Below are 22810 nucleotides of genomic sequence, written 5' to 3' on the forward strand. Positions count from 1 at the left end.
TATTAGAATAACAGTGGTTTAGTTATCCATGCACAATCATGTTACACAGAGATTAAGTTACTCAACAGAACAATCCAGAATGTGGATGATTAATTTATAATATGCACAACGTGTCTTGTGTGCAAGACCTAATTCTACCAAAGATTCTTTCTTTTTCCCAAGGAGTCTACTTCTACTTTATCTTTACATCTATTTAGTGAGATTTTTTAGGCTGAACCACAATAATGAAAGAGACAACTGGCAGCACTCATGGGTTTTATGGCATGTGGGGGGGGGGATTAACATCTGTCTAGTTCTGTTCTTGTACTAGAACCACTAGATCATAAAGCAGGAAGGATCCAACCTGACTGCTCCAGGTTCTGATCACCATGGAGAGCTCCAAGTATTGTTACAGTCACCTGGAAACATCTGTGAACGTATTCAAATCCATGTAGAGATGACTACACCACTTGATGAATTTCCTCATCTTATTTCACAACAAGGTCTACCTAGAGCAGTGGTCCTTACACTGTGAATATTTGCAACTATTCTGAGGGTACTTTGTTTCCCTGAAAATAAGACCTCCCTGGATAATAAGCCCAATCAGGCTTTTGAACGCATGCGCTAAAATAAGCCCTCCCTGAAAATATTGCAACATAGCAGCAGTCATGAGGTGATCACGCTTGCCGCCTCCTGCACCTCAAAAATATAAGACCTCCCCAAAAATAAGGCCAGGTGTTTATTTCAGGAGTCAAAAGAAAATAAGACCCTGTCTTATTTTGGGGAAAACACGGTAATAGTTTGTCAATCAAAGTTCAAGTATGGAATTGCTGCTTTTGTGATACTTGTATAAAACCACAGCCTGTTTTAATTTGGGGTTGGTTTTTGGAAAAGGGGATATTAATGACATTATTTAAAACTGGGAAAAATTTAAATAGTTTGATAATAGGATCAAATCATGACCCGTCAAAACCGCGCTCGACTAAGCCGCCCCTGATTAAACCACGTCACTGACGTCATCAACAGGGCAGCAACAGCCAGTGCGGAGAAAGAAGAGTGCTTTAAATAGCGCTTTGAAAGCAAGCCGATTCAACTTAAGGTAAGGGTTAGGTTTAGGGTTAGCTTTAGGGTTAGCTTTAGGGTTAAGGTTAGGTTTAGGGTTAGGTTAAGGGTTAGGGTTAGGGTTAAGTTTAGGGTTAGGTTAAGGGTTAGGATTAGGTTTAGGGTTAGGTTAAGGGTTAGGTTTAGGGATAGGTTTACGGTTAGGTTAAGGGTTAGGTTTAGGGTTAGGTTTAGGATTAGGTTTAGGGGGGTTAGATTTAGGTTTAGGGGTTAATTTTAGGTTTAGGGTTTACAGCATGCTTCTGTCTCCACGCTGTTGTCGCCCTGTTGATGACATCAGCTACGCGGTTTAGTCGGACGCGGTTTAGTCGAGCGTGGTTTTGTGGTGGAACCGGATCAAATTATTGAAGAACCAGTCATCTAGAACAAGGGTCCCCAACCCCCAGTTCATAGATTGGCATTGGCCTGTGGCATGCCAGAAACTGGGCTCCACAAACAAGTGAAGGCCCATTTGTGGATGCAGGCAGCACGCAAAACCACATCCCCACTGGTCCATGGAAAACCTCTCTCTATGGAACTAGTCCCTGGTGCCCAAAACGTTGGGGGCCACTGATCTAGAAAGACCCCAAAACATGGGATTTATGGAAGATATTTTGGAAAAGACTCATGGTAAAGTAGTACTGTATAGAGTAAGTACCTCTTGGATTCAAGTATACATTGGACTTTAGTTTTCTGTTCTGTTGTGTAGTTGCTAGAAGTGTCAAAAGATCCAAATGCTTCTGGCTATATATCATTAGAAGGGAAGGATGTTTTTAACCCCCTTTTTAAATGTAAATTTTCCTGCTAAATCCTTAAAATTAAAGGAACCCTAGACCATATAGGCCCAGGGATGAATTCAGTTTTGTAACTGTTAATGTTTGATTGCAATGATAGACAACTTGTTACCTTAAAGGTATTTTGAACACGGTTCCCATAAACTCCAGCTTGCAGAGCCAATTGCAATGGGTGATAGAACTGCCATCCAAAATATCCCTAAAGGGAAGTGGTTGCTGCCACTGGGTGTCAGTGAAGAGGAAGTAAAAGTTTGTTTTAGCTAGACGAAATAGAACTGGGGGATGTCTCTATCATCAATGAAGTGAGCAACTGATGGAAAGCTAGCAATTTATTTATTTCTTTAGTTTGTCACTCATGTACAAGATAACAGGAATAAAAATAAACATGAATAAGAACACAGGAAATGGGTACAAATAAAAGGGGACATTAGGACAGGGATGTTAGGCACACTGGTGCACTTATGCACGCCCCTACCGACCTCTTAGGAATGGGGTGAGGTCAACAGTAGACATTGATATAAGGAGCTTCTATTCACTGTTGAAACTGCAATAGCAAAATTAAACAACTAAGAGCCTAGAGGAGGCAGGGGGTAGGGAAGATAATTGGCTATGAATTCCTTCATGTTAGGAGCTCCTACCCAATCAGCTCACTCCTGCCTTCATTAGCTCCTCAAAAGCCCTGTGGTTTAAGCAGTTAGCAATTTTCATTGCCCATTTCATATAAAGAAGAGAAGGTGCCAATACTTGCCCTTTTCTTTGCCATCTGTAGTACCTGTTAAAGAAGGAAGAAATCGGGCATTAATTTTCTGGTTACAGAAAAGCATAAAACTTGTCATTTATTTCTATAGATATGGCCTTTTTGCCAAAACGGGTGGATGATTATCAGCGTGGGAAAGACGGCAGCAACTTCCACTTATCCGTTTTGGATTTTTGCATCTCATCTGGAGGAATATTTTCCACACTTTCCAATTTATTGATTCCCAATAGAGAACTTTTTGAACTCCATATTTATTTATTTATTTAAAAATTAAGTGTTACCTTCAGGTTTTCCTAGGGAGGTTTACAATAGATTAAAATAAGTCAATGAAATCCCAAGCACTTAAAATATAATATCATAACCAGAGGTGGGTTACTCACGGTTTGGCCCAGATCGGGTGAACCGGTAGTGGAGGTGGCGGAAGGCTCCGCTGACTTGCCCAGACACTTCTGCGCATGCGCAGAAGCATTGTGTGCATGAGCGAACCAGTAGTAAAAAGAATAGAAACCCACCACTGATCATAACACACAAATAACTGCCCACATCCAAAGCATGTAACAACACTATCTTGCAAATTCAGGGTGTTAATTGGTTCAAAAATCAAAATTGCTTTGCTTGGTACTGAAAAGACCATGAATTGCTAGTTGTTCCTTATTGGGGTCACAGCCCTCTTGACACTTCAATGTCCTGTTTTCTTTGCATCCTCAAAGACAACAACTCGTTGATTTAGGGATGGACATAACAGGAAGAAATACATTTTGCAGCAAGACCAACAATGCTGCTACTGAAAAAGTTCCGTGGGAGGAGTGATCTCCTGAGGTCTTCCCTTGGGATTTAACCAGTGGGAGAGATGTACAGAGGCCATATGGCTTGGACTTCTGAGATTTGGGGGTGAAGGGGTGTCTTCCTGGATTGTGAACCTTCAGACATGCAACCCAGAGTCCATCCTGCAAAATGGAGTCTTAAGTTGACAAAAGATGGGACCTGGTTTAAATAGCTTGGTAAACTCCCTTCTTCCATTGGCTTAGCCTTAGGCCCACATGCTTTCTTTGGCTGAAAACAAAACAGCCTGCAGCAACAAGAAGCAACATATCAAATCTCTATTCCAGATTAGGTGTCTCCAATTTGACAATAGAGTGTTTTATATATGACCTTAACTTTTTGAAACAAGGAATTATTATAGAACATTTATCTTATCACTTGTTAAATCTACACAAACTTGGAGAATATGGTTATGCATGAAGACAGTCACTTTTTGTGTGTGTGCGTGTGTGTTAAATAGAGGACAGTCTGCTGCTAATCCTGGCTAATTAAAAAAAAAGATCGGTAGGTCAGACTGGTGAATAGTAAGATGGGAGACAACCACTATACTAAGTCTGTATCTAGATTGAAAAGTTTAATATGTGGGGGAAAGGCAATGTGCATTCTGATTTCAGGACAACTAAGATATAGTTGTGACATCCACTTAGTCAAGCTTGATCAGAGAATGGTTTACCTGTTCTGCAGTGGATGTGGTAATCTCCGCAACAGTTCTGCTTTTGTTCACATTTATCATCACAGTGGCACTCATCTTTCTTGTCATATTTTTCATTACACCGTCCTTGGCAGGAATCCGCAGGCCCGTACAAAGCTGAAAAGTAGAAGTATATCAGGAGAGGCAAAATAATTAGCAGAGCTGCGATTAGCAGTAAACGCCAGTTAAAAGATGATCCCGGTGCAGTATTTGAGGGCTAATGGAGTGTCTCCCTTAGCTAGAAGTTGGCTTCAGGAACATTTGGGTTCTGTTCCTTTGAATATTGTCAAAGAAAGGGGCTTTCTCTAAATGTATAGAGATTACAACACCTCAATTCTGTGTGGGTGGTGCATAGAGAACATTTGATTGAACTGGCTTCCACATTGATTTTAGATACCCACTCAAAATAATGGTGGTGATCTTTAAAACGCTGATGCTTAGACTATATGAAGGGCTACTTATTCCTACAAACCTATCCATTCACTGAGATCAACTCCAGAGGCCTTCCTGCATCTAAAGCTTTGAGTTCCCCTTCCAAGGGAGGATTCTGTCATTACCTTGTTAAGAATCATTGGAAGATGGTTCAGAGATGCTTTATGCCACCAGGAACGTCTTTCTCAGCTTTAACCTAGATCCTATTTTTGTTATCTGAATTCACTTGTTCGGATATAACCCTTTAGAGCAGGGGTGTCAAACTCATGTTGTCATGTTGTCATCATGTGCCGTATTGTAGCTTTTTCCCCCCTTTGCTAAAATGGGGCTGGGCATGGCCAGCATGTGACTCATTCAGTCCACTGGACACCCTGCCTTAGAGCAACAGAAGCAGGGGTGGGTTTCAACCGGTTTGCGGCGGTCCCCGCGAACCGGTTGGTCAGCGAACCCGGAAGTAAGTAACTTCCGGGAACGGCGAAGGGCCCGCCCGCCCGCTCGCCCGCGCTCCTTACCCGGTTTTGATGAGTTCTGCGCTTCCACGCATGCGCAGGACGCATACAGCGCCTGCGCAATCCTCCAGGAGCAGCTGGAGCATCGCACAGACGCTAGTACGCATGCGTGCACTGCGCGCGTGCACGCGGACACCGCCGGCCCTGTTCCAACCGAACCGGTTGGAACGGGGCGAGAAACCCACCCCTGAACAGAAGATACATCTCCCTTGTCTGCATGGTGACCCTTCAAATATTTCAAAAATATTATCAGTGTATGCTTGAGGACCTCATGGCAATGGGACAGAATGCAATTAATGCTGCTCATTTCTGGGTCAGATTTGTTTAACTTGCACATATTTTATAAAATCTTGTATTTTATATTTTATTTTGTATAGTATGCCTTATTTTAATTATGATGCTTCTGACACAAATCAATCAATCTGTACCCAGATCCATTTTTTTTCCAATATAACATCCAGATCTTACAAATCTTAGATCTTAAATATTTTTTTTCCTGGATGTTTTAATTAAAATAATAGTATTCAACTGATTTCTTTAAAATATTTCTTCTAAAGCAGAAGGTTAATTCATTTTAAATATTCATTTTTGTGGCTGTTACACATTTGTCTTCTGTTATAATGAGACTTCTGTTTGGTGTTTATTTACTCCCATATGTTTTGCACCTACAGATCGTACCAATCCATGGCTTCCAATGTGTATGGGATCAAAGTTCCTAAACATTGTGGCGCTATTCCTTTCTCTGCCCAAGGATTTCAAAGAATTTAATCCATAGAAAGATGCGCACACACACACAAATACACATGAGAGACCTTTCAGACTCTCAAACAGTGAGACTATTTCACCACAAAAGCACATTTTTTTCATTATAGTACAGAAATGCCAGACTAATGATTCACTCTTCACTGTGGTATTTGTTCTCACCTACCACTATTTTTACCTGAATTCAAGAAATTACCCATGAGCTTCACAGCAGGGCAAAGAAAACTACATTTACACAAATATCTTCAAATTTGTTGACAAATAAGTCTGTTTTATTTTCTTATTCTTTATAGAATCTCTTGGGCCAGACCATGGTGGGCACTGTGTTATTTTCAATAATATTATAGATAATATAATACTTTAATATATAATGTTATTTATTATTTGTAATGAGAATTCTCTTACCTTGGGCTCTGCCTCTGGATTTGTTGTTACCTGTAATTTCATAAAGAAGGCAAGGAAGATTTAAATAATGTTACTTGCAATCCCACAGCCTACGTTCACGCAAGTCCTCACTTGTTCTGGAAACCATATTATTTTCTCCAGGACAACCAGTTATAAATGTCAAAATTATTATCTCGAATAAGGCAGTTGATGGCATGGAATTATATTTGGCATAACGTCTTTGTGAAAAAGGAGAGAATTTTCCTGCTATCAAGGGAATTCTATCTTCAGAACAGGATTCATTTTGAAGAGCAACATATAGGTAGTCCTTGACTTACAACCACAATTGACCCCCAAATTTCTGTTGCTAAGTGAGACATTTGTTAAGTGAATTTTACACTATTTTATGACCTTTCTTACCGAGGTGGCGCAGTGGTTAAATTCAGCACTGCAGGCTACTTCAGCTGACTGCAGTTCTGCAGTTCGGCTGTTCAAATCTCACCGGCTCAGGGTTGACTCAGCCTTCCATCCTTCCGAGGTGGGTAAAATGAGGACCCAGATTGTTGTTGGGGGCAATATGCTGACTCTGTAAACCGCTTAGAGAGGGCTGAAAGCCCTATGAAGCGGTATATAAGTCTAACTGCTATTGCTATTGCTATAGTTGTTAAGTAAATCACTGTTGAGTTAGTAACATGGTTGTTAAGGAAATCTGGCTTCCCCATTGACTTTGCTTGTCAGAATGTCACAAAAAGGTGATCACATGGCTCTGGGAATTGCAACAATCATAAATATGAGTCAATTGCCAGGTATCTGAATTTTGATCACATGACCATGGGGACGCAGCAGTGATCATAAATATGAAAAACAGTCATACGTCACTTTTTTCAGTGCTGTTGTAACTTCAAAGAGTCACTGAACGAACTGTTGTAAGTTAAGGACTACCTGTATTACATCTGGAATGAATTCAAAATCGTTTGTCTTTGTGTGGAGGGGGTTCGTTCATGCAACATATACAAGATGGACTGAACTAACAATTGGTCACTTTTCATGGATGAGTGTGTGCTTGAACCCAGTCCTAGTTCAAAATTATAACCCCTAAACCATACTGGCTGTCTGGCCATAAGGATGCATAATTTGATGACGGTGAAAATACATTAATCTAAATATGCTAAAAAGTAAGTTCTCTTTAATTGCCTTCAGCTCTCTTACAAAATACTGTTCTTCAGGCTAAGCTCTTTGTATTCATTTAATGCATTACTTGCCGATGTTGAATATTATATAATACATAATATTAAACTCTTCCTATTGTCTCCCCTCATCTTTTGAAGGCTAATTTTGATTCTAGGAAATGCAATTTATGGTTTTCCATCTCTTTCAATCTATGAGATGTTCACTTCTTGTTATCATCGCTTTGGTGGTGATTCATATTTCATAATCAACATTGAACGCTTAGCAATCAGTTGTCAGATCAACATGAAGCAGAATGATGAAGGAAACACTTGTGCCCTGCAGCGGCTATGATGACCCATTAAGTGCTTCTCTTGCACAACTTGGCCACGTGCCAAGGGGGATCATTAAGCCATACAAGTGTTTTGAAGTTCCGAACTGTGAGTGAGAGAGAGAAGCTAGTTTATACCAGCCCATGCTCTTGGGACATCTCACCCAGATTGCATCTTCCTGTTGGATATAGTTTCTGCCAGGACTATGAGATCCTTCCTACGTAAGGAACTCATGATATTAACCAACCTTAGCTGACCTAGAAAACTAAGCAGCCTGGTTAGAATTTGGATCCAGAAAATCCCAAGGCAGTCTATTCTATTCTACTCTATTCTATTCTATTCTATTCTATTCTATTCTATTCTATTCTATTCTATTTCATTCCATTTCATTCCAATCCACTCCAATATTCTGTTCTGTTACATAGCTGCCCATCTCAACATGTTCACCATGTGCGCTTAGGTTTAAATCCAATAAGGATACTTTGGGCTTTCTTTAGAGAAAGGATATGAAATATTCCATAATAATATATGTCCTTATACATATAGTGAAACATGGTAGTTTTTATGATACCTTAACTCAGGATTTCCCAAATTGTGTTTAACGTTATCCCCTTTGGGTCAGTGCAGTGAGTCATGGAGAGATGTGAAGGATCTTTTGGTTACATTGTTGCAATAAATCCACTTTTCCCAAACTTTCATTTCATTGTTTTCATTGTTCATTTGTGTACACTTCCATGTTTTGATTTTTAGGGAAGGTGTGTACATTAAGACTACAGTAAAGCCGGCTTGGTGACTTCGGACCAGTCATTTTTTCTTAGCCCAGCCCACCTCTCAGGATTGTTGTTGTTGTTATGGGGAAAAGAGGAGGAGGAGGAGGAGGAGGAGGAGGAGGAGGAGGAGGAGGAGGAGGAGGAGGAGGAGGAGGAGGAGGAGGAGGAAGAGGAGGAGGAGGAGGAGGAAGAGGAGGAGGAGGAGGGAGTATTAGATATATTTGCCACTTTATGTTATGTATAAAGTAATAAAGATGGAATAAAAATCTAATATTTAAAGAGAGGTGGGATGACAAACATTTAGGAGCTTCATTCTTAGACCTATTGCTTATCTGCCTGGGCTTTATTATCTCTAGGTTATTTTCTGCATTCTTAAATGTTCCGTGTTTCTCTAACTTGTGTTCCTTTTGATACTAAATAAAGTTTTTAAAAGGGAAATCCCAGCCCTGTGCTGGGGACAAAAAAACTCCAACCCACTGAAGACAGCATTGGCAAACCATCCCAAGAAACTGTGAGTTCAGATGGAGGACAATTTATCTTGATGAAAAGCATAAATGGTTCCAACTAACTTTAATTTACTCCTTGAAGGAAATACCACAACCTGTTGCCACAAGCAGCTATTTTCCACCGTTCCCCTCTCTCAAACTCTTCTTCCAGGTTTCTAGCATCTCTGTGCCGCAATGTGTTTTTGAGGTTCACAAACGCTTTGATAGTTGATCTGTCCATTATGAAAATGGACATAAATTGCAATATGGAAAATGCCCCCCTCTATAAGAGGAGGTCAATCTTCCCATTGCATAGCCTGAGTCAGAGAAAGAGGTGAAGGGTCTATACACTGGTTTCGCAAAGAATCAGATTTAATACACAGCTGTCCCTGGAATTCTACCTTAACCACTTCTTAGCTTTTCTACTATAAAACTCCCAATCGGATATGCCAGTTGAGCTGGTTCCAATGTAGCCTGCCAGAAGAAACTTGATACATCTGCATTTCTTGCTTTGCACCCAAAGACCCGTTGGACACCTCTTTACTCATAGTTTCTCATTGCTGCCATGCTTCCACCCACACCAGCTACTTTGATTTCCACCCTGTTTCAGCTGGAAGGGAAAAAAAAAGGCTACAAAATTGTTTGCTTGAAAATGCCAACTGACTCAGCCTAATTCGCTGAAGACTCACAAGGAAGATGCACTGATCTGCTAGTTTCTGAAGACACAACAATGGCCTTCTGTGAGCATTCAAATGCTGCTTTTCTTAGCGTTAATCTAACATGCTAGGAGAACATTTTACCACTGCATAGATCAATACAACAAAAGCGCGAACGTCATAAGCGCACCGACAAAACCACGGCGCTAAAACCGCAATGTCAAAAGCGCGTCGACAACAGCGCGCCGACAACAGTGCGCCGACAGAAGTGCGATTTAAGTTAAGGTAAGGTTTAGGGTTAGGTTTAGGGTTAGGTTTAGGGTTAGGGTTAGGTTTAGGGTTAGGGTTAGGTTTAGGGTTAGGTTTAGGGTTAGGTTACAGTGCGCTTCTATCGGCGCGCTGTTGTCGGCGCGCTTCAGGGCTCATTCGTCGCTCATTCGTCACGTGGTTTTGTCACCGTGGTTTAGTCAGGTGCGCTTTTTTCGTTCGCGCATTTGTGGTGGAACTGATCAATAATCATTACTTCAAGGAATAGCCTAGCCCTCTTACCTATGGTAACATGTGATTCCTATGACTATGTTTTCAGGCTTACAGCGTGTCAAATTTTTCAGCTTTCAATTTCCAAACATTAGGGGTGTTCAAAAGCTGCGACGTGCCTTGGGGATTGCAAGGATATTTTGGTTACTTTAATATAATTTAGATGTGCTTGGTAAGTAACTGCATAAATGTCATAACTTTTTAAAATTTTGTTTCATTTGAAATGAGCAATCATATTTCCTACTAATTCCAACAGTATAATCCTAAAAAAAAAATTAGCTGATTTTTTTTTCTAAATGTAGTTGAGTTCTGCAATATGCTATCAAAAGTTAATACATTGCTATGACCAGAAAAGAAATCAAACATCAAAGCTTGCTTGAAAAACTGTGTGTATGTGTGGGAGGGGGCATTTTATTCTTCCTCCAATCTAAAATGCATTCTGGATTGTTCCAGTTTGATTGTTACCCTATTTTCCAATATTATTATATCTTAGTATTTTCTTGATAGTCATATCACACAGTCCCCGACCTACAACTGTTTGTTTAATGATGGCTTGAAGTTACAACAGCCCCAGAAAAATTGACTTATGACCCATCCTCCTAATTATGACCATTGCCCCCACAATCACAATGTGATTTCAATTGAGGTTCTTGGCAATCGGCTATCATTTATGATGTGGTTGCAGAGGCTTCTGGTCATGTGATTACAACATTCCCACCTGGCATCCAACAAGCAAATCAGTAGGGGAAGCTGGATTTCCTTAACAACTGTGTAAATTCACTTAATAACCATGATAAAAATGGCCATAAAATTGGTTCCAATCATGTGATGACTCATTTAACAACCGCATCCCTTGATATAACAAAAATGTTACAAAAATGCAGAGGTGGGTTCCTACCAGTTCGGTAGAACCGGTTCGTCAAATCTACCGGACCAGTTAGAAGAGGTTCCACCAGTGGACCCAGAAAGCAGGCCACACCTACAGAAGGGGTTCCAAAAAATTTTGAAACCCACCACACACACACACACACACACACACACAGACTCACACAGAGAAAAAGAAAGAGAAAGAAAGGAAGAAATAAAGAAAGAAAAAAAGAAAAAAAGTGAGAGATGAAAGAAAAAAGGAAAAAGGGACAGAGAGACAAAAGGAAGGAGAGAGAGAGAGAGAGAGAGAGAGAGAGAGAGAGAGAGAGAGAAACACATGGCCGGCAAGCCACTCCCACAAAGGAGGCCACACCCACAGAGTAGGTTCAAAAAAATTTTGAAACCCACCACTGCAAAAATGTAACAAACCCAATAGAAACCCACAAAGGGAGCAAAATCCAGGTGTGACAGGTATGGGAATGATATCCAACTAGGTTTCCCCCCCCCCCGCTTTAATTAGCCACTTCAATATTCAGCCCATTTTTGCTCCCCATTAAAGCAGCCATTGAGGGTAAGGCTGTCCAACTTAAAAAGTAACAAAAAGTTCTTTTGGGATCTGAAGAACTGCATGACGTGAAACATCTTCAAGGAAAAGACAAAGAAAGTCAAGCTGCCTTTTGAAATCACCTTTGGGACAACCATGACCTGGATGACTGAGAATCTCCATAGACACGCATGAACTACAAGTTCTGAAACCACTTCTACAAAGCTGTACATCCCTAGACTCGCCTTTCTTGAGAGGGTAATCAAGGAATCATAAATTATGAGAACTGAACAGATTCTTAACACATTCAATCTGTTGCTGCAATTAGGGCATCCTTAATGAATGTCAGTTTCTGCTAAAATTTCTCCAGGAAAAGTCTTTTCTGATTCAATTCCATCTCTCACAATCTACAACGAGGGCTCTTCATCTAGCAAGCTATGGTAGTTGTAAGAGAACCGGCATCAGGTTCATAGGTGAAGTGGCAATATATAAATGAATAATTTTAAAAGGTGGAAATTACAACCCAGTATAAACTGTACGTGTGTGTGTCTGTGTGTCTGTGTGTGTGTGTGTGTGTGTTTGTTTGTTTGTTTGTATGAGGGGCTATATGTGCGGGTTTCCATGGAGGGGAAAATAACCAAAACACCAGGTTTGTAGAATCCTTCTTGCAGATTCTTTTCCAGATGTTTCTTTGGTCTCTGTTAGGGGTTGACGAGCCACTGTACATAAACAGAGAGCAAACACTACTCCCTTCTAGCACTGAAGGTGCTACCTAGTTGGGTCATGAAACAACTGCAAGAAAATAACCAAGGCAAGAGAGTACCAAGGACCCAACAACTCAATCCTGAGCTACAAATATTATCTTCTACTGGCAATAGATTTGATTGAGTTACAACAAGGTTGTATGAATCAAGCTGGAGAAATGTTACACTGGACTAGGACTACTGACTTGATGACTGCAAGAGAATGTTGACATTCATGTACACTTCACCTAATCATAGTGAATCTTTCCTATTACTCAACATCAGTTTCCTATCATCCAACTCAATCATTTATTACAAAATTAGTACAGCTGTGGCTTTTTGAGCATGCCATATTAAAATATGTAAAAACTCAAGTAACATTCATGTCTACCTGATCCAAAGCTTTCTTATCTGCTTTCTTCCTTTTGGCTTCCTCCACAATAAATGTATCATGGATTGGCAGCCTAACGATCACTGCCTATACATAACTGACTTCAGCTTTATTCCCATATGGGATCACAAAGAATGGCAACTTAAATATTTCTTAAGGTTTGAAATTCTCCTAGTAAGTTCTTTCTCAGTACCTTAAAGAATCAGACCATGAAGCCACCACTTCTGGTTGCAATTCTTCTAAACAAGGTCTATTTACAAGCAAACTTACATCCAGATGCTAGATTGGAAATCACTATTGGCAGGAGGAGAAATCCCCAGCTCTTCATTATTGCCGCAGCCCAGATGCTGAGTCTCCAAGAGGTACAGGAAACAGACTCAACCAACTTCAGCCAGTTGTCATTGTTACATCAGTATATATTACATGGGTGGTTCATATGGAGACAAGCTAGGAGGAGCTTGAGGTTAAAGGATAGATAGCACAGCATCCCACAAGGAGGGAAGAGGCGTGTCAACCAATATCAACCCTTGCCATGGGCATGAGTCTATGTGTTCTAGTCTGATATCAATCAAATTAACTCAAGCAGGAAATTCCTGTTTGCAGCTACTGTGACACATGCATCTGCCCATATGACAAAAGTGTGCTGAGATGTATCTATTTGTAGTGAATTCTTTTGGGAAGGTCTTTATCTGTGTAGGATGCCCATTAATGCCTTCAAAACACGATGCTAAAATGATAGTCACTAAGAAGTTGATCTAGGTCAGCCTTGACACAAATCTCACCTCTCAGCCACAAAATTTTATAGCATTAGACAAGCTACAAATTTTCAGCCACAAATCTTCACATCCATTAGCAATGTATGAGGATTCCGCAAATAACATTGGGATCCTTGGAGTCAGAGAAGACTTCAAAGACTAGCTGCCTTACAGACAGGAGATCACCACATGGGCGTGGAAGATTATCCAAGGTCCTCTTAAATTCTATGATTCTGTATGCAGATTAGTATCAGCCAATTGTATAGTTCATAATACCATGACATTCTGCACAGATAAATAAATAGATGTATGTTTGTGTGTTTGTGCATGAGAGAGAGAGAGAGAGAGAGAGAGAGAGAGAGAGAGAGGGAGAAAAGGAGGAGGAGGAGGGGGGGAGGGACAGAAGGAAGGATGGAAGAATGGACAGACAGAAGGATGGAGGGATGGATGGACAGATGGAGGGATGGACAAAATTTAGATGGCTTAGGAGTCTAGAGACCCAGGTTCTAATACTCCCTTAGATAGAAGCTGGCTGGGTGTCTTTGGGACAGCCACTGTCTTTCAGCTCTAGACTGGGAAGTCAAAAGAACCCTGTTTATTATTTACTATGGTGGACATTTCAAAACAGGGAAGATGAAGTTGTTCTAGTGTAGAAGGATAACAGTGTTTTAAAAAAATTATTGTCAGGGTTCCATTTTCTGTTTCACTTGATCCCCATAAGATTTGAAGATACGACATTAAATAACTGGCAGAGATAGTTAACCAATTTTATATGCATTAATGATAAAAGACCCACAGTAAATTTCAATGTTTTATAAGATTCAAAAGAACAAGACAGATTGGCATTACTAAAATTTAAATTACCAAGATAAATGGATAATTTAATTTATCAAAATAATTTAAACTGGATTTGGATATCAGAATGGATGATAACACTTGTTGGCTAGATTGCTTCTATGGAAGAAATAGGACCTTCGGATGGTCTGCTCAAATATCTTTGTTTGCTATAAATAGAAAATTACAAAGTTGAAGGAATCACTCAAGAATAAATTGCATTTTAAAAGTATGGGATAGGGGAGGAAAAGTCCACATTTATGGCCTCTTACTTAATATTAAACTTACTTTGATATTAAATAGTAATTTCCATGATAGAGAATGTACAAAGAAATGTAATCAAGAAGGGACAGTAACTTATTAATAAGATAAAGATGAAATACTTCAAAATTTTCTCCTCCAACTTGCTAGAGCCATATTTTCCGTTTCAGTATTTGCAAATAAGCAGGATAGTTCAAAAGGGATTACAAAACCAAGACAGAACGCTGACAAATTCAACCGTTTGAAAACCCTATTACACAAAATTCAGATCTTTTCCTGGAACTGGAAAATTCTAAAGAAGGAATTCTAAAGAAAAGAAGGAATTCTAAAGAATTCTATCTGCAATCTGATCACTTTCTCATCAACCATTCCTTAAAAGGCTAGGTTAGAGATTGGATGAAATTATCCAGACGTATTGGGCTTTGATGGAATCAACATCTGAAAGGAAGGAGGTTACCGGTAGAGTAGGGGATTGTTGAAAGATGTCCCAACCAGCACTATATAGGTAGGAGGAAGTGTAGGAGATCAAACACTTAGGTCTACATGAGGCTTTTCCAGGAGAAAAGCAGGCAGTCTAGTGAGATTCCTATGAACTGGTAAATCAACAATAAAGAAACCTTTTGACCTAGACCTCAGAGATATTCTGGATGCTTGCACCTGACAAGGATTGAGCAATGACTTATTGAGGAAGGAACCACCTGCTCATCCTGGATCTATTCATCACTGTATGGACCCATAGAGGCTCTAGTCAACTAGGAGATATACGGATTACACATACATAAATAGGAATGTTTTTTGCTCATTGATTTTGTAAAACCTAAACAGAGTTGCTTCAAATCCTGTCTTGAGCAACACCATCTTTTCGTGGGGCCTCGGAAGCAGATCTGTTGCAAGACCTGTTCCCTGGAACAGCAGGCCAACCCTCCTCGCCCTTAGAGGTATTTTTTAGCCCCGAACCTGCTATCCATTAAACAAGTCTTGAAGAGGCTGGGCTTTTACCCCTGACCCTGGATCGCATCTACGCTGCCTAATGTTGTATTTGTTTATGGTGTATATCTGTTCCTCCTGTTATGGTCATATTTTATTATTTTGATTTTATGTATTGTGGTTTTGTTTTTAAGGTGTTTTCTGCCCAGAGTCATTGTTGAGTCTGTCTGTCTCTGTCTGTCTCCGTCTCTGTCTCTGTCTCTGTCTCTGTCTCTCTCTCTCTCTCTGTGTGTGTGTGTGTGTGTGTGTGTGTGTGTTTGTTTGCTATAGCAGCAGCAGCACTTAGATTTATATACTGCTTCATAATGCTTGTACCGCCCTCTCTAAGCAGTTTACAGAGTCAGCCTATTGCCCCCAACAATCTGAGTCTTCATTTTACTCACCTTGGAAGGATGGAAGGCTGAGTCAACCTTGAACCTGGTGAGATCTGAACTACCAAACTGCAGCTAGCAGTCAGCTGAAGTAGCCTGCACTCTAACCACTGTGCCACCTCGGCTCACATATACAGTATTATACTCCAGGGTGTCAAATCCATGGAGCAATTTTTGGCCAGCTCGCTTCATTTCCGAGGCACATTTTACTTCTGTTCTTTTTTATTGTTGCAAGATAGCAAAAACAAAACAAAACCCATCATTTGTGGCAGAAACATATCTCAAGTAATAGCGCCAATCCAGGAAATGGAGAAAGAAACTAAGTAAATGCTGTTGGCCAAACTTCCCAAGAGTCAGCCTTCAACTCAGGAATAGGTTTTGATTTATTCTTATTGCTGGCAAGATGAAAGTTTCAGGCTGTCATAACTAGCCACAACAAAGAGCCTAGATTTTTGATTCCACCCATTTGGATGAGAAAGCTTAATCAAATAATCTTTTGGCACAAATTCATACATGCCAACATGCACACAAAAGATTTGTGTGAAACAATTGTGTATTAAATCTCTACGAAAGGTATCTGTCCATCTTTGAATTTATGTCCCATAAATCCTTGCTAATGTACACAATGCTGGACAATCTGTGGGACTGCCTTTCCCTAAGAACATCTATCCATCCTACCAGGTAGACAGGATGAGTACACTCCTTGTCCCTTTCCCAAATATTGTCATCTCTTGGGAACTAGGAAGTGTGCCTTTTTGGTGGCAGCCCCTGCCCTGTGGAACACTCTTCCTCCTGAAGTTCAGCAGATCTCTGCCCTTTTTGCCTTCCATAAAGGCTTGAGAGAGGATTAGATAATGGCACATCTGGAATGGTGCCAGATGTGCCACTTTTGTTGCTTTAATGTTTTGTGTTTAACTAGTTGTGTTTTGTAGTTTTTAAAATGATCTTATATGATTTTTAATTTTTGATTGGGAGCCACCCAGTTGGCTGAATGATGGGTGTCTATATAAATGCTTTAAATAAATGAATGAATAAATGAATGAATAAATTTAATGGATGGATAGATAGATGATAGATAGATAGATAGATAGATAGATAGATAGATAGATAGATAGATAGATAGATAGATAGATAGATAGATAGAGTGCCTTATACTCTAGGTCAGGGGTAAGTAACAATGGCCCTTTTATTACTTGTGGACAGAGGTGGTATTCAGCAGGTTCTGACCAGTTCTGGAGGGCCTGTAGCAGAAATTTTGAGTAGTTTGGAGAATCAGTAAATACCACCTCCATCTCTTCTCTGCCTCGCCCCAATCTATTCTCTGCCTCCAGAGCTGCAGCTGATTGGTAGGGAATGGGGATTTTATAGTATCCTTCCCCTACCACACCCACCAACCCATGCCACGCCCACCAAGCCACGCCCACAGAACCGGCAGTAAAAAAAATGAATTTTTGAATTCATCATTGCTTGTGGACTTCAACTCCCAGAATTCCTGAGCTTAGGAATTCTGGGAGTTGAAGTCCAAAGGTCATAAAGAGGCCATCGTTCCTCACCTCTGCATAGATAGTTGCATTTTGCATGTGAGGAGAACTGAACTGAAATGACATCTCACTTGCAAGGCATCCACACTTTGGTCCATCTGTTTCTGGCACCCTGAATTTGAAAAACTCTATGGGCTGTCATTTGTTGAGCTTTCTTGCAAATGTTTTTATGCTCCTCTGCCATGTTCTTTTCTCCTCAGCATTATTGTCTTTGCTGTTATCCTACGTTAGCTTTAATTGTCAGTGGCTGTGGTAATTGGCACAATGTCTAAGAGAGGATTGCAACAATCCAGATTCAGCAAACATGAGCTATACAAACCTTTTCTTCTTTTCCTTTTTTTTAAACTTCAGATCAGTTTTGACCCCCGGTGACTGGGCAGATCTGTACAATTCTCTAAGCAACGTTTTCAGCATATTTTTCCTCTACTATTTCAATACAACTTCCTCTAGCACCACATTGTTATTGAAGATAAGGCCACCTCCACGCTATCACCCCCAATTCACAGGTATCACGTTCCAGTGTTCACGTTGCATACAAACAGAGATTCAGTTTGTTTGGTAAAAAACTTTTATAGGCAGTTGCACCCAAGTAGAAGAGCCACATGCAGCTACAGGCTCAATCGACATCAGAGAGGCAACATCAACGTGGCAGCGTCAGTGGCATGTAAGCATGGCCAAGCGGCCATGGTGATGGACAGGTTCCCCCTGGATGGCGGCCTGAGGGCTGACAACATGTGGAGGAAACCTCATTTAAATATAAGAGATGTGGATACTTGGAAAGAAGATATTTGATAAATGTACCCATTTTCTCATGAGCTGAAAAGACACTGTCTTTCTGTAAGCTAATTTCCCTTGGGACTTGCTATGATGGAGTGGCCATTGTTGACAGCTATTTCATTTCCCCTCTCCCAGTGAAATCTTTGAGAGATTGTAGGTAACTCAAGGCCTCTTATTAGGTGTTTCATCTTCAAACCACCTAGTTCAGAGGTGGTATTCAGCAGGTTCTGACTTGTTCTGGAGAACCAGTAGGGTAAATTTTGAGTAGTTCAGAGAACCAGTAAATACCACCACTGACTGGCCCTGCCCCCATCTATTCTATGCCTCCCGAGTCCCAGATGATCAGGAGGAAATGGGGATTTTGCAATAACCTTCCCCTGGAGTGAGGGGAGGGAATGGGGATTTTACAATATCTTTCCCCTGCCACGCCCACCAAGCCATACCATGCCCACCAAGCCACACCCACAGAACTGGTTGTAAAAAAAAATTAAATCCCACCACTGATCTAGTTTGAAGATGGAATGGATAAGGAAACTACTTTTCTGGCTTATCTAGATAAGCCATTACAGTAGTGTCATCAGAACAGAAGATAGTTTCATCTGTGTGATAGTTCAAGTTTGCATCAAATCCTAAAGCCCTTTAGCTTGCTTAATTCAAGAGTAGAATTGCTCTTCTGCAGGGGAGGGGACAAAGCATGGAACCCTAGATTGGTGAGTGTTTAACAACATGGCATTAATATTAAATAATACGTTCCTTAAATGGCTTTTGATTTTGAAGAGTGTGCTTCAGACCAGATTTCCAAAGCAAAAATTGATCAGCACAATGATCAGCTGGGGTTCTTAAATATCAAGTTTAAACTCTGTACATTTTTCTTACAGCCCTAATTGTTTCCACCACCACCACCCAAAAAAAGTAAAAGGAAAGCTGTTAAGATATAAGAGATCATAGTGTTTGCAATCTTGCACAGAGGATTTTGTCAGCCCATTTCCTTTTCACATCAGGAAGAAGAAACTACACAGTATTACAAAGTTCTCTTCTCTAATTTCCATTATAACTTAGAGTCAATAGCAACAAAGGGGTTAGTATGGCAGCCACTGCAGGGTTGTTGTTAACTTTCTAGTACAATTAGGCAGCATTGAAATTCCCTGATGGCCTCTGATCCAAATGCCAACTTGATCTTGCCCTGCTTGACTTTCTCTGAATCCCTTCCCCTCTTAAACATCTATACGAAGCTTCTGGGAGAAGACACCCATCAGCTGAGGGTGTGCAGTATGCAGAGATAATCAGTTGCCCATCTCCATCCTAGGTGAAAGGCAATAGAAGCCCTGACCAACTGTTTGGAGTCTGTCAAGGTTCTGGATCAGCAGGAGCAAGCGAGTCAGAATGCCCCCCTGATTCTAGATTCTACTATCTTTGACTCAATGAGGTTGCACGCCCTTGTGGAGAGCAAGACTGGGGTTGCTCCGATTTCCTGGCTCCTGCTAGAACAGCCAACAGAATTGACAGTCAGGTGGGCATTTCACTTGCTTAAGTTGGAGTATCAATTACAGATTTACCTAGAACAGAAGGCACTTAAAGAAAAAACACTCACCCATATATGGATCACTGTGATTTGCTTTATGTAGAAATGCTCTGAAGACCACTTGGAAACTTCACTTGTAGCCCATAGAGTTACTGAACCCTCTTATAACATCATTGCTGTCAGAGTATGAATATTCATAGACTGGAATAGATCAGCCAATGAATAGGCATAGCAACTGGGTCAGCCAATGAGGGCTGTTTTGGAAACGGAAACTTAAGCTTGGAATCTAGGCATGGCTTAGCTGAGAATTGAAAATGAAACTAGTCTGCTCTGAACTCTGAAATGAAACTCATCTCTGCCAATGGTATTGCACATTTATTCATGTGTTATTATGTATATAAAGACATTAATGAATCCTGCTGAATCAGTTATCTGTGTGTGCTTTCGGGGTGTGATTTCTACTGCAAACTCTGACATAAACTTGCTGTCAACTTGCGAATCTTTCCTGACCTGCTCCTGAGTTGCCATAGATGGGGGAATCGAGCCTCGCAGCTGCATCAGGGAATTTGCACCTCAGTCAAAACAAAGCACATCCTAGCCAGCCATAGTCAAGGCCATCTCCACAGAAACCTGCAACGGCTGGAGGGAGTGACTTCTACTACCCAGAAAATTGCTTCGTTGGGGAATGTGGCTGAAGATACGCCTTGGGGGGGGGGGGCGAGGGGAAAACAGGGTCAGAGGCAAGGCGCAAACTGAGTGAAGTCAGAGCTGGCTTCCCTTGGTCCATGCCGACACGGCGCTCCTAATAAACAACTGGATTTTTGAAACTTTGCTTGATTCCTTAGGGCATCGGTTGGAACCCTGACACTTGCAAAATTTTGTTGACGTAACCTTACAATAAATTAGAATTAATCCATCTGGACTTGCTTCTTTTCTGCCCTACCTTGCAAGATGGACACAGGGAAAGCCCACTGAAGATCCTCACCTATTGAGAAGTGTAATGGGAGAGATTCCAAAGGTAGGCATTCTCTGTGGCAATCATTCCCCCTTGAAATATCTTGATGGCTATGCAAAGTTTCAACCTTTGTGGTCTTACTTAAAGCTCTTTCAAAACTGTCTGTTGGAGGTAATAGCAATAGCAATAGCAGTAGACTTATATACCGCTTCATAGGCCTTTCAGGCCTCTCTAAGCGGTTTACAGAGAGTCAGCATATTGCCCCCAACAATCTGGGTCCTCATTTTACCCACCTCGGAAGGATGGAAGGCTGAGTCAACCCTGAGCCGGTGAGATTTGAACCGCTGACCTGCTGATCTAGCAGTAGCCTGCAGTGCTGCTTTTAACCACTGCGCCACCTTGGCTCTTTGGGACTTGAGTGCTGAAGAGCTCTCGATGCCAGTAATGCTATATTAATTAATAAAAAGAGTAATTATATATATTGTGATTCTTTTATTGTTGTCATTATTGCCATCAGAGTCACTTTAACTAAAACAGCCTTCAAATTAAAAAAAGGAAAAAGTCCAAGCTGCTTTTGAAGATTTGAGTCAAGATTGTGGGCTCTGTGCTGTAAGCCAGTGTTTCTCAACCTTGGCAACTTGAAGATGTCCGGACTTCAACTCCCAGAATTCCCCAGCCAGCATTCGCTGGCTGGGGAATTCTGAGAGTTGAAGTCCGGACATCTTCAAGTTGCCAAGGTTGAGAAACACTGCTGTAAGCAGCTTTCCCCAGTGGTGAAATCTAATTTTTTTTTCCTATTGGTTCTGTGGGCGTGGCTTGATGGGGGGGGGCTTCATGTGATTGGGTGGCCATGGCTATGTAGTCATGTGACTGGAGGATCAAAAGACAGAAATTCACTTTAACAATGTCCTGCTGGGGCAGGGGGTTGGACTAGATGACCTCTAGGTCCCTTCCAGCCCTGGATTGCTGTGCTCGGTACCCTTGGAAGCTGCATCTAGTGCCAGGTTTGTGGTCCTTCCTCCCTCTCCTTTTCCCCTCCCTCCCTCTCTTTCTTTCACAGCAACCCCCTCCCCCCGCTTTTTAAAGCATTTATTCCCTTCCTATTTGCCCAAACTGGCAGGGAAAAAGTGCTTTAAAAAGTGGGGGGGAGCTTCCAATGATTGCACAGCTCACAGCTGAGCCATGCAATCCTCAGAAGCTTTTTTTTTAATACCGGTTTGCAGAACCAAGGACAATCGTCCCTAGTGGTTCGGCTGAACTGGGCCGAACCAGGAGGATTTTATCCCTGGCTTTCCCTATTCCTAACTGTGTGTCCTCCCACCCCCCAAAAAACGTGACCCGTCAAAACCGCGTTCCACAAAAGCGCGGTTGACGAAAGCGCGTATGTGACGTCATCACAGCGCGACGAAAAAGATCAAAAAATTGAAATAAAAATTAAATTACAGCAAGCCGATTCACATAAAGGTAAGGGTTAGGTTAAGGGTTAGGGTTAGGGTTAGGGTTAGGTTAAGGGTTAGGGTTAGGGTTAGAGCGTTAGCGTTACGTTTAGCGTTAGGTTAAGGGTTAGCGTTAGGTTTTTCGTTAGGTTAAGGGTTAGGTTTAGGGTTAGGTTAAGGGTTAGGTTTAGGGTTAGGTTTAGGGTTAGGTTTAGGGTTAGGTTTGGGGGGGGTTAGGGTAAGGTTTTCGCTTTATTTTTACATTTTTCGATCTTTTTCGTCGCGCTGTGATGACGTCACATACGCGCTTTCGTCGACCGCGCTTTTGTCTACCGCGGTTTTGTGGTGGAACCCCCAAAAATACTTTTTGAACTCTGAAAAAGACCCAGTTTCTTAGGCTGCTTAAAATTACATTCAGCCAAGAGAAACTCGGTTGAGCAAAGAACAATTAAGACATCCCGGAGAGATTGCTGAATTTCCCTACAATTATCCCGAGTGATCTCACTTGTATCGTTCTTCCCACCTTTAGGAAGTTCATTTGCGTATCCTTGGGTGTCACTGCAATTTGAGCTGTTTGAGAAGTTGAGGATGATGGCTCCCATCATTAGGTAAGACAATCACAGAACCCAAACATTAGGCATCTCCAGG

General features: G+C 41.2%; 1 protein-coding gene across 3 annotated transcripts in view; it reads right to left on the reverse strand.

Annotated features, from left to right (window-relative positions):
* Positions 1 to 19947, reverse strand: part of ENDOU (endonuclease, poly(U) specific) — a 31283-nt gene extending 11336 nt beyond the window's left edge. The window contains exons 1-4 of one of the 3 annotated variants that reach the window (XM_087710645.1): positions 19841 to 19947; positions 6253 to 6282; positions 4127 to 4261; positions 2623 to 2646 (exon numbers count right to left, since the gene is read on the reverse strand). In XM_087710645.1, the coding sequence (XP_087566771.1) occupies positions 2623 to 2646; positions 4127 to 4261; positions 6253 to 6282; positions 19841 to 19844 (193 nt within the window). In that variant the 5' untranslated portion in view covers positions 19845 to 19947. Of the gene's footprint in view, positions 1 to 2622; positions 2647 to 4126; positions 4262 to 6252; positions 6283 to 12993; positions 13087 to 19840 lie in introns of those variants that run through there. The other 2 variants (XM_087710643.1, XM_087710644.1) reach the window with 2 other exon arrangements.
* Positions 19948 to 22810: the final 2863 nt, after the last annotated feature.

This window comes from Thamnophis sirtalis, unplaced genomic scaffold (genome assembly GCF_051295495.1).
Source record: "Thamnophis sirtalis isolate CommonGarterSnake01/CBP01778 unplaced genomic scaffold, rThaSir2_p1.2 scaffold_3, whole genome shotgun sequence".
NCBI classification, from domain to species: domain Eukaryota; kingdom Metazoa; phylum Chordata; class Lepidosauria; order Squamata; family Natricidae; genus Thamnophis; species Thamnophis sirtalis.